Source organism: Oryx dammah, unplaced genomic scaffold (genome assembly GCF_014754425.2).
Source record: "Oryx dammah isolate SB20612 unplaced genomic scaffold, SCBI_Odam_1.1 HiC_scaffold_11210, whole genome shotgun sequence".
Classification (NCBI taxonomy): Eukaryota; Metazoa; Chordata; class Mammalia; order Artiodactyla; family Bovidae; genus Oryx; species Oryx dammah.
The window spans coordinates 1,213,792-1,226,416 of record NW_024080603.1 but is presented as its reverse complement, the minus strand read 5'-3'; the positions used below and the strand labels follow the sequence as shown (position 1 = coordinate 1,226,416).

The 12,625-nt window shown below is 41.2% G+C and overlaps 1 protein-coding gene across 1 annotated transcript in view; it reads left to right on the top strand.

Moving 5' to 3' along the window:
• LOC120860949 (ras GTPase-activating-like protein IQGAP2) overlaps window positions 1-12,625 on the top strand; it is a 309,525-nt gene that overhangs the window by 206,715 nt on the left and 90,185 nt on the right. Inside the window, exons 12-13 of the mRNA XM_040236658.1 lie at window positions 327-451; window positions 9,641-9,804. Coding sequence (XP_040092592.1) covers window positions 327-451; window positions 9,641-9,804 — 289 coding nt within the window. The remainder of the gene's footprint in view (window positions 1-326; window positions 452-9,640; window positions 9,805-12,625) is intronic.

Sequence of the window (12,625 nt, the reverse complement as noted above, 5' to 3'; positions counted from 1 at the left end):
GTAACTTCACAAAGTTAAGGATGTTGAGGTTTCTTTGCCTGAGATAAATACAAAAGATTGGAATTTGAGGAACTTTTTATTTAAAAACATTTGTGCCTAGAAGTATTTGAAGGACAGAAACAACATTATTAGTCTAAGTGACCTTGGTGTATGTTGACAGAGCTGCGCAAGACAGTTTTACTTGCCTTTCTACTCTTAGTCTAACTTCGTAACATCACATTGGGCCCCGTGTGTCAAACTCAAGATGCTTGCCAAATTTAAGATGCGTAACATGAACAAAGAATGAATCTCTCTGATAGGCGTCATGCTTGTTTTCTCTTCTACAGTTATGCAAATGCACTTCTCTCCATTAAACTGGAAGCCTTATCCCAAGGGCAAGATAGCTTAAGCTGGAATGAAATTCAGAATTGTATCGATATGGTTAATATCGAAATTCAAGAAGAGAATGACCGTAAGTATGGAAGAGTTTCCTTCTCTAGTTATGGTGGGAGAGTGAGGTAGCTGGACAGCACAGATCTCTAGATCAGGGCTGCCAATCTTTTGCTCTTGGAGCCCTATGAGAAAACATTCTTCTTACAGGTACATATGTTTTTATATATAAATGTTACCTCTGTACTACTACCCCAATGTGTTATAAACATTACAAAGCGAACATAAGACAGAAAAGAATAGAATAAAATACATAAATACAAGTCCTAACTTCTAAAATTTCCTGGTACTTGAGCTTCCCTGATGGCTCAGCAGGTAAAGAATCTGCCTGCAGTGCAGAAAAGCTGCAGGTTTGATCCCTGGGTCAGGAAAATCCCCTGGAGAAGGAAATGGCAGCCCACTCCAGTATTCTTGCCTGGAAAACCCCAAGGACAGAGGAGCCCTGGTGGGCTACAGTCCGAAGGGTCACAAAGAGTTGGACATGACTGAGTGACTAAGCACACACACTTGGAAAATGACTACTCTAAAGAACTCAGTTTTCTAAGCACTCAACTTTATTTTGACCTTTCATTTGGGTATTATTCTGAAATATGACACATATTTGGAGAAGGCAATGGCAACCCACTCTGGTATTCTTGCCTGGAAAATCCCATGGATGGAGGACCCTGGTAGGCTGCAGTCCATGGGGTCGCACAGAGTCAGACACGACTGAGCAACTTCACTTTCACTTTTCACTTTCATGCATTGGAGAAGGAAATGGCAATGCACTCCAGTGTTTTTGCCTGGAGAATCCCAGGGACGGGGGAGCCTGGTGGGCTGCCTTCTATGGGGTCACACAGAGTCAGACATGACTGAAGCAACTTAGCAGCAGCAGCAGCATGACGCATATTCCTGCTCTAAGAAGAAATTACAGCACAGTCTAACTATTGTTTATGATCTCAAATCATGGTGATTTGCTGTGTTTCTAGAACTTAGGAGCTCTCAGAATGTTTTGTCCTAGTTTATTTTTGTAAGGTTTTACAACCTAAATGTCTCCATCAGCAGATGAATGTATGAAGATGTAGTGTCTGTCTGTGTGACGGAATACTATTCAGCCATAAAAAAAGAATAAAATTTTGCCATTTGCAACAAGATGGATGGACTAGAAGAGTATTATGCTAACTGAAATGTCATACATAGAAAGGCAAATACTGTATGAGATCACTAATATGAGGAATCTATAATACAACAAACGAGGGAATGTGACGAAAAAGAGGCAGATTCACAGATCTCTATCTGTGGAACAGACTACTGGTTACCAGGGCGGAGAGGGAAGGTGGGAGGGGCAAGTGGGAAGTGCAAACTATTGGGTATAAGATCGGCTTAAGAATGTACTTACAACAAGGGAAATAAAGCCAATATTGTGTAATACGTGTAAATGAAAAGGAACGTTTAAAAATTGTATAAAAAAGATTAAAGTGCTTAAGCTCTATGCTTACTCTTTATAAACATCACAGAAGTTTACAATGTTTTGTTCTACTTTGTTTTGGTTAAGTTCTTAGATCTGGTCTTCTAATACTGTATCTCATTTTGTTATACTACAGTCACTAAAGATAAAACACTTGACTTCGTTCATTGCATTTGCAGAGCTTTCTTTGCTTTCTTTATGACTTCCTATGAGCCCTGTGCCCAGTATCAAGGCCAGGTTTACTTTTTGGCTAAACAGCTTCTCACTCTAGACCTCTCATAAAAAGCAGGATCCAAGGGTGCTGCTTGGACGTGGTGTACCTTAGATGCCACTGTTAGACTGATTGCTGAACTTTTTTTCATTTTGTCCTTTTCAAGAATTGTCTACAGATCTGTTTCCCCTTTTGTGACAGCAGGACTTTCTGCTGCCTCTCTGCGTTTGGGGATCCCTGCCATCAGATAGCTGACTCTCCACTCCCTCGGCTCTTTTCTGGCCTGTTGGCTGGGGAGCTGGTGGTTCTTGCCAAATGTTGGTTGTGAGGAAAGCACTAATTTAAGCAGATGCTCAGCATCATCAGTGGGGGCTCAGGGTGTGGGCCATGACACTGGTGTGTGTCCTGTTGCAAAGCTCAGGCCCCCAGCCTCCTGCCTTCCTCCTTGGCCCCTAGCTCCACACTTGCAGGGTGAAGCCATGGTTTGGGTGCTTTGGCTAAGGCCATTCAAATGTTGGCAAAGCACAAAATTATGTTGCATCTTTGTTTCCTAACATTTTCCGTATTCTTTGTGACAGTATGTGCAATCCAAGTTTGCTTTGGTGATTTCTGTATGTCCTGTTAATACAGATGAAGATGTATCAGTTCTCAGTGCTGCATGAATGTTGTTTTATTCTCATTCTTGACACTGACAAGGGGGAGGAGGGACCTGCCATTTTTTGTCCCAGATTATCAGATAGAGCCTTTGCTTTTACCAGGAAAAGAGAAACTGTAACATGTATATAACTTTAAAAGAAAGTGGTCTTTTGTAGGTGAATTGGGGTGGGGGGGGGCACACATACCGCACAGCTTGTGGAATCTTAGTTCTTCAATCAAGGATTTAACCCGCACCCTCAGCAATGAAAGCGCGGAGTCCTGACCTCTGGACCGCCAGTGATTTCCTTGTAGGTGGATACTTTTTTGGTTTATTTGTTTTTTTTTGGTTGCACTGGGTCTTTGTTGCTGCATGCAGGCTTTCTCTAGTTGTGGCGAGCAGGGGCTCCTCTTCCTTGTAGTACCCGGGTTTCTCATTGTGAAAGCTTCTCTTGTTGCAGAGCACAGACTCTAGGTGTCTGGGCTTGGTAGTTGGGGCATTCGGTTTACTTGCTCACCGCATGTAGAATCTTCCTGGACCAAGGATCAAACCTGTGTCCCCTGAATTTTCAGGTGGATTCTTACCCATTGTACTAGCAGGGAAGTCCTAGATGAATACTTTTAAGCAAAATTTCTTTACATTTGTGTGGCATTTATCTAAGTAGCTGTACTATTAAGTTATTCTCCACGAGACGTATCATTCAGCAATTATCACATTTCTTTTAGCCATCTCAGTTCAATTCAGTCTCTCAGTTGTGTCTGACTCTTTGTGACCCCGTGAACCGCAGCATGCCAGGCCTCCCTGTCCATCACCAACTCCCGGAGTCCACCAAAACCCATGTCCATTGAGTCGGTGATGCCATTCAACCATCTCGTCCTCTGATGTCCCCTTCTCCTCATGCCCTCGATCTTTCCCAGCATCAGAGTGTTTTCAAATTAGTCAGCTCTTCGCATCAGGTGGCCAAAGCATTGGAGTTTCAGCTTTAACATCAGTCCTTCCAATGAACACCCAGGACTGATCTCCCTTAGGATGGACTGGTTGGATTTCCTTTCAGTCCAAGGGACTCTCAAGAGTCTTCTCCAACACCACAGTTCAAAAGCATCAATTCTTTGGCACTCAGCTTTCTTTATAGTCCAACTCTCACATCCATACATGACTACTGGAAAAACCATAGCCTTGACTAGATGGACCTTTGTTGACAAAGTAATGTAATGTCTCTGCTTTTTAATATGCTATCTAGGTTGGTCATAACTTTCCTTCCAAGGAGCAAGCATCTTTTAATTTTATGGCTGCAATCACTATCCACAGTGATTTTGGAGCCTAGAAAAATAAAGTCAGCCATTGTTTCCACTGTTTCCCCATCTATTTGCCATGAAGTGATGGGACTGGATGCCATGATCTTAGTTTAGCCATGTAGAGACTAATATTTCCTTTCTAGGGGACTTAATATAAAAGATTTAATTTCTCTCTGTTTTAGTTTGTCATTTTGTCAAAATGGAGTATTTTTGCTTAAAGTTCTTAAAATATTGGGAGAAGGAAATGGCAACTCACTCCATTGTTCTTGCCTGGAGAGTCCCATGGACATGGGAGCCTGAAGGGCTATGGTCCATGGGGTTGCAAAATCAGACACGACTTAGCACACTTGAAGTATTGAGTTGGACATTGTCTGTTTAGGTGATTGCTTAAAAACTGAATTAAATATACCGTTGCCAGGCCTGAATTGCATAATATAGAAATTAAATCATCTGAAAGAGCTGAGAATTTCTCATGGACATCTTGAAAGTGCATTGCTCTCCCACCTCACCCCTGCCACACACTCCAGGGTGCAATCCCATGTCTAAATTGTGGTGTGGATGAGGTATGCTGCAGATGGGAAATGTGAAAGCTGAATTGAGTGGAGAAGCTGTTAAATGCATTACCTCAGATTTGGATGCTCTGCTGATGTCTTAATGGAAAGTTTACTTTTCCCAGATGAACCTTAGTGGAGCATTAGTTTGACCAGAGAGCTTAGACAAGGTTTCCTTCCTGTGAATTTTTGCTTTTTAAATTTGGTAGGTACCATTCTTTGTCACTTATTTCACTGAGATGGTCGTGTCTCAAATCCTGACAGCATCTTTAAGGAAATGCCCACCCTTTTGTTGGACTAGAATGTTATAGTATCATATGCTGATTCAAATAGGTGGGCCATGAGTTGAGGCTCAACAATCTTTGCCCAAATGGGATTTTCTCTTTATGTATGAACAGAGGACGTGATGCAGATGTGCCTAGGGGACTTCTGGGAAGGTTTTTCAGCCCCTGTGAGGTCATTGACTATGACATCAGCAGCTTGTGTTCCTATAAACACACCAAAAACTTAAGCAGCTGATTTCAATCAAGTCAGCTGGACGGCACTTATTCCCAGGTGACCGGCCGTTAGGTACGTGCATTCTCTTTCTCAGATGTAGTTCTGTAAAGATCATTCTTGAGTGGGATGTTTAAAAATATTTAGAACAGTAGACCCAAGGGGATGTTGAGAGAATGACATAAGTGTTCCATGCTCTCCAGTTTATAAACTTTACAGGGTGAAGTGATAATAACATGTACGTGGCTAGTACTTGAACTTTCCCAAGTTCTTCCAATGTTTTGAGATAACCTAACTTGCACATTAGAGAAGTATTTTTGCTGCTTCTTCCAACATACTGGAGTATTATAATCTGGATAATTTCTAGGCATTTTAGAAAGTCCCTTTCCTCCTATAGATTTTTTCATTCTTAACAATGGTCTTTATGGGGCCTTTTATTCAGGAGATACTTAGCTAAACAATTTGCCTTAATTTGAATGTCAAAATGAAGATGCTTCTTAAAAATTAAAAGAATATATTCTGTTTCATAGCATATCATACTTAATAGAGTGGCTTCTGACTGTTTTCGATGAAAAATAACTGACAGAATGAGAGAATGTTTAACTTTTAGTATGTTTATTTTCTAAGCTTACTGCTTGTTAATGTTTAGTTTCTTTAGTAATTCTTGTCCATGAGCACTCACCTGGGAAGCAGAAGCCCCCTGTTAGTATGTGAAGGTATGTACATGTCCGTGTGTACTTTTGTGTATGTATATTCATGAACAATATACCCATGCATACATACACTATAGTATGACTGATTTATAGTTTATAAGAATAATGTAGTATTGAGAAGCGGCCTCCAAATAGGTCCTTTCTGCTAAACTCAAATACTTTTCCAACTGTGTGACGTGGCTTCTGTGCTTTTCGTTCCTGGACCTGTCCGTCTCTGTCCTAAGATCCTGTGTATAGTAGAGACAGTAGAAGTTTGAATTGGTAGGTATGCTTATTCATCCTTTGGTACATACAAAGGGTTCCAGATGTTATCTTCCCAGATGGTATTAGAGAATTTGCGATGTTAATTAGCCATACTTGAACCTTAAAAATTTCCCCAAACATGCACGACTTTGATAATTTCTATGGAACCTACCTACACTTGCCGGCTTCCTGTGGTTATTTTAACTAATTAACAGTAAATAAAATTTTAAATTCTTCAGTTATACTAGCCACATTTTAGGTGGTCATTAGCTACATGTCGCTAATGGCTACCATACTGGATGGCCGAACATTTTCATCATCACAGAATATTCACTGGACAGAAATGGACTATATTAACCTTGAAAGTCACTCTGCTAACACTATAGGGAATTGTTTGGTTTTGAACTGTCTCTTAGGTGTTCTTTACAAAGTGGTGAAGTAGAATAAACCAAATAATAGAATGCATATCCAAATCTCTTTGCAATTCTGTGTTCTTTTCTGTACCTCTTTACAGTAAATCCTTCTAGCCCTGGTATTCTCTGATTCCGTCAAGTAGCAGTACTTGGCCTTATTATCTAAGTGAGGCGTCCGCTAGAAATGAGCTGCTACTTGTATGTCAAGTTATCTCCTGTTTTATTTTTCATAGTACTTCCTTTCTCTTTTTATTCAAATCTAGAGAAACTGTGTTGATCCTGAACTAACAAGTTCCATGGGCCAACATTATCTCCTGTTTTTATAACACCTTTATTGGGATATAATTCATATACCATAAAATTCCCCATTTTATTGTGTTTTTATGGTGGTTTTATATATCTTAAAAATTGTGCAACCATCTCTAGTATCTAAATTGAGAACATTTTCATCACCCCAGAAAGAAACTTTGTACCCATCAGCAGTCAGTCACTCCCTTTTCCTCATCCTGCCATCCCCTGGCAACGACCAATTGCTTTGTTTCTGTGGATTTCCTATTCTGGGTATTTCATATAAAGAGAATCATGGAATATGGGGCCTTTTGTGTCTGGCTTCTTTCTTTTGGCATAAGGTTTTCAAGGTCCATCTGTGTTGGATCATTATACTTCATATTACTTTCTGCTGCTAAGTCACTTCAGTCGTGTCTGACTCTGTGCGAACCCAGAGACGGCAGCCCACCAGGCTCCTCGGTCCCTAGGATTCTCCAGGCAAGAACACTGGAGTGGGTTGCCATTTCCTTCTCCAATGCATGAAAGTGAAAAGTGAAAGTGAAGTCACTCAGTCGCATCCGACTCTTATCGACCCCATGGACTGCAGCCTACCAGGCTCCTCCGTCCATGGGATTTTCCAGGCAAGAGGACTGGAGTGGGGTGCCATTGCCTTCTCCAATATTACTTTCTAGGTCAGGTAATATTCTGTTCCATAGGTATTACTTCATGTTACTTTCTAGGTCAGGTAATATTCTATTCCATGGGTATGCATTTTTTATCCAGTTATCAGTTGATGGGTATCTGGGTTGTTTCTACTTTTTAGCTCTTGTGAATATTGCTTCTATAAACATTCATGTGTCAGCTTTTTTGTGGCCATGAGGTTTCAGTTCCCTTGAGTATATACCTAGCAGTGGAACTACCGGATCATATGGAAGCTGTATGCTTAATATGTTAAAGAGCTGCCTGTTTACCGAGGTGACTGCCATTCTCCATCGCCACCACCAGTCTCACCCCATCCTCAGAACACTTGTTATTGTTTGTCTTTTTCAATATAGCCATCCTAGTGGTTAGAAAGTGGTATTTTGTGTGCTTTGCATTTGCATTTTCCTAATAACTAGTGATACTGGACATCTTTTCATGTGCTTATTTGCCATTTGTATATTTTCTTTAAAGAAATATCTGATCAAGTCCTTTACCTGTTTTAAATTGGGTTTTCTTTTTTATTTTTGAGTTATAAAAATTCTTTATATATTTGATATTCTTGTGTATCAGGTACCTAAGGTTTCTTATCAGATACAGAACTTGTATTTACTCCTATTCTGTAGATTATTCACTTTCTTTGATGGTGTCCTTGGAAGCATAACAGGTTTAATTATTTTTTATTGAATTATAGTTGATGTACAAATTATATGTTACAGATGTTTATTGTTGATGTACACATTACATGTTACAGATGTTTAATATATTGATTCACAACTTTCAGAGGTTACATCCCATTTATAGTTACTTTAGAAGATTGGCTACATGGCCTGTGTTATACAGTATATCCTTGTGGTTTATTTTATACATAATAGTGTGTACCTCTTAAAGGTTTAATTTTTACAACATCCCTTTGTTCCTTTTTTTGTTTATGTTTTTGGTTTTATAGGTCAGAAGTATTGCCTAACACAAGGCCACAAAGATTTACCCTTACTTCTCTTCTGAGACATTAAAAATTTATAGTTTAAGCTTTTATGTCTATATCTCTATTCCATATTGAGTTAATTTTTGTGTGTGATACGATGAAGGGAGTCCAACTTCATTCTTATGCAGAGGACGTTCAGTTGTCTGTGCCCATTTGTTATGAAGACTTTTTCACCTGTTGCAATGTCTTGGTCAGATATCAGTGGACTCTAGATGTAAGGGTTTATTTCTGAACTCTAAATTCTATTCCATTAACCTATGGATTTCTGTATATATCAGTACCATGCAGTATTAACTGTAGCTTTGTAGTAAATTTGAAATTAGAAAGAGTCCTCCTATTCTGTTTTTTTTTCCCCGAGCATTACATTGGTTATTTCTTGACCCCTTGCATTTCCATATGAATTTTAGAGTCAGCTGGTCAATTTCTGTTAAAAAAAAGGGCAGCTGGAATTTTAATAGGGGTTGCATTGAATCTGTAGATCAATTTGGAGATCTCTGCCATCTTAGTAGTAGTAAGCCTTTTGATCCATGAACGTGGGATAATTTTTCCCTTTATTTTGGTCATCGTTTTTTTCCAATGGTCTTTCATAATTTTCAGTATGTATGTCTTATCCTTGTTCTGTTAAATTTATTCCTAAGTGTTTATTCTATGTGTCATCTACTTGTAATTGGAATCTATTGTGGGATTTTTCCTTAATTTCATTTTCAGATTGCACATTGCAATTGTAGAAAGATATAATTGACTTCTGTACATTGACCTACTATGTAACCTTGTGTGCTGTGCTTAGTTGCTCAGTCGTATCCAACTCTTTGTGACCCTATGGAGCCTGTCAGGCTCCTCTGTCCTTGGGATTCTCCAGGCCAGAAGACTGTAGTGGGTTGCATGCCCTGCTCCAGGGGATCATCTCAACCCAGGGATCAAACCCAGGTCTCCCATATCACAGGCGGATTCTTTTCCATCTGAACCACCAGGGAAGCCCAAGAATACTGGAGTGGGGAGCCCATCCCTCCTCTAGGGGCATCTTCCCAACCTAGGAATCAAACTGGGGTCTCCTGCATTGCAGACGGATTCTTTACCTGCTGAGCTTCCAGGAAAGCCCATGGAAGCCTTAGCTGTAGCTGTTTATTAGCTCTTGCAGTTTGTGTGTATGTGTGATCTCCCCAGCCCCTCTTTCTAACTCGATCTTTGCTATAGGTGATTCAAGAAAACTTATGATGTACTGTGACTTAAAAAGGAATTCTTCTTCTTTGTTTTCTAGGAGTTGTAGCTGTGGGATACATCAATGAAGCCATTGATGAAGGGGATCCTCTGAGAACTTTAGATAGCCTGCTATTACCCACTGCTAAGATTAAAAATGTGGATCCTGACTTTGCCCAGCACTACCAGGATGTTTTATACCAGGCTAAAACACAGAAATACATGGTAAGTCTTAGTAGATGTGTTTTTTTATTTATTTATTGTTAGTTGTCTATTTTTTATATAGTAGTGTGCATATTTTAATTGCAAAGGACCTACTATATAGCATGGGGAACTGCACTCAATGTCTCATAATAACCTATAATGGAAAAGAATTCAAAAAAGAATATATATTTTATATATATATATAATTTCAACTCTGTTTAGATAATAGGTGTGTTTCTTTTAAATTTACAGACCAATTTGGGGGGAGAGGGGAAGGGGAGAATCCAAGGGACACACGATACCATTTGAATGGTCTGTCCTTGTCCTCAAGAGGCTTAGAAACTTCCTAAGACAGAGGGCATTCCTACATAAAATTCACAGCAGTGGAGGTGAGTATGGTGGCCAAGTGTCAAAACGAGGAATGTTCAGAGTGACTCGGAGATGGTTAGGGTTGCTGTGGGCTGGAATCCTAAGATAGGCTGGTGTGGAGGTAGATCAGGAGCAGCTCGAGAAGGGTAAGGATGAGTTGGTTTGATGGGTGGGAGCAGGATGATGCAAGCAGGTAATAGCAGGGCTACATGGGCACCAGCTTGGTTTGTTCTAGGCACAGGAGGAAACTGACCTGGCCAGGTCCCACTGCAGAGCACAGGGTTTCAGCTGGCCGCAGAGCTCATACTGTGGTTGTGAGATATCCCGTAAATACTGGCCACCCTGGAAGAACTGGGTGAACGGGAAGAACTGTCTCCTGATGCTCCCTGGGACTCAGCCACTTGTGGCTGCGATGTCCCCAGGTGCAAATCCAGCCCCAAAGGAGTGGGCATCTTGTTTGTACTGGTCTTTATAACCCAGGAATGGCCTCATCTGGAACAGGAAGAACATTTTTGGCTATGGCAAACATTTATTGATCACCTGCTGTTTGCCAGCCATGATAGTGGATACTTTATGTTTATTACCTAATACAGTCCTCAGAATAAGTCATAGCAGCCCTATGAATTAACTGTCATTATCACCACCCCTAACAGTTGCTGTGAGGATCAGATGAAGGTGAGTTACATGAGGCATCCATAAAGAACGGAGGGCAAGGCTATGCCATCCCAGGGAAGGCTCAGAGAACCGAAGGCCCTACCTTGGGGAATATTTTTCTTCAGCTCTAATGAGGCAGTTTAGTAGCATGGAGTGAATAGGATTTACATTGTTTTATTTTTTCACTTTTATTGAATTTCTATTTGTTTATAGTATGTGTATATATATATAAGTGTATAGCATTTGACATGGAGCATGTCACCCCAAAAAAGAGCTTACCTATACAAAAAAAAAAAAAAAAAATTAGGGAGAGACTCAAGCCAGGCCTTGTGTGCCCTCATCCCAGCAGGGGGAGCAGACCCTGTCAGCGAGGAGGACCAGGCTGCCCCCTGCTGTCCCTACCGAGGTAGCTGTGGCCGTAGCACGTGACATAGCATTGGACGACGCTAAAGTTCTTAGTTTTGGAGACAGACAGGAACCATTTAGATCTTGGCTTTGCCACCGATTAGCTAGGGATTTTACTCAAGTCACTAAAATTCTTTATGCTTTGGTTTTCACATATGTAAAATTAAAATTCTAGTACCTACCTTATAGGATTATGGTGAGGCTTAAATGATTACATAATGTAGTAAATGAATCATATACAATAACACATAATTCCCTATTAACACATAGTTACATTGATTCTAATGTATGTATGTAGAAGTATATAGCTTTTGACATGGAGCATGCACCCCCAAAAAAGGGTTTATGAAGTGTAGCTAGTGTTAAGTGGCCCCTGGAGCTGCCATGCAGGTCAGCAGGTGGTGCGTTGACGTCTTTGTCACGAAGTCTTCGCTAGACACAAGGCCTGCTCCGGCCACAAACTGGGATCTTCTGCATGCAAAACAGAGGTAGACCTGGGTTTCTCTGCTGACAGCCACATGGGGGGATTGTCTTTGAGGTGAGACTGACACCACAAACCTTTATAGGCAAGCAGTGGATGTCTGCTCCTGAGCACCCCAGTCTCAGGACTTTAGGTCAAGGCGCAATTCCACAGCACCTCTTCAAAACACTCAGAAGCCGCCAGGTGTCTGTGCACCACCGCCTCTCTGCGGGGCCTCCCCTTAAGTGTGAAGTGAAAGGTACTCAGTCACATCCAACTCTTTGCAACCCCATGGGCTATACAGTCCATGGAATTCTCCAGGCCAGAATACTGGAGTGGGGAGCCTTTCCCTTCTCCAGGGGATCTTCCCAACCCAGGAACCGAACCCAGGTCTCTCGCATCGTAGAAGGATTCTTTACCAGCTGAGCCACCAGGGAAGCCCAAGGATACTGGAATGGGGAGCCTATCCCTTCTCCAGGGGACCTTCCCGACCCAGGAATCAAACCGGGGACTCCTACATTGCAGGCAGATCCTTTACCAGCTGAGCTACCAGGGAAGCCCTCCTACGTGTGAAAGCGGTGCTCTAATAGTGTAATTAGAGCCCTGAATATGAACCTAGGAATCTGAGCTAGAGCAGGCATTAAACCACTATTGACCTATAAAATTAGAAGCTTGAACAACAATATATTGCCATTTACTGAGAGATTAAAGGGCTTCACTGGTGGCTCAGACAGTAGAGAATCTGTCTGCAATGCAGACATGTGGGAAGATCCTGTGGAGGAGGAAATGGCAGCCCACTTCAGTACTCTTGCCTGGAGAACCCCATGGACAATAGAGCCTCATGGGCTACAGTCCACAGGGTCACAAAGAGTCAGACTGAAGTGGCTAAGCACAAGAGATGATGAAACACTACAGCCCCAAGTGATGAATCTGATTTGGTCAAGTTGCCATTTT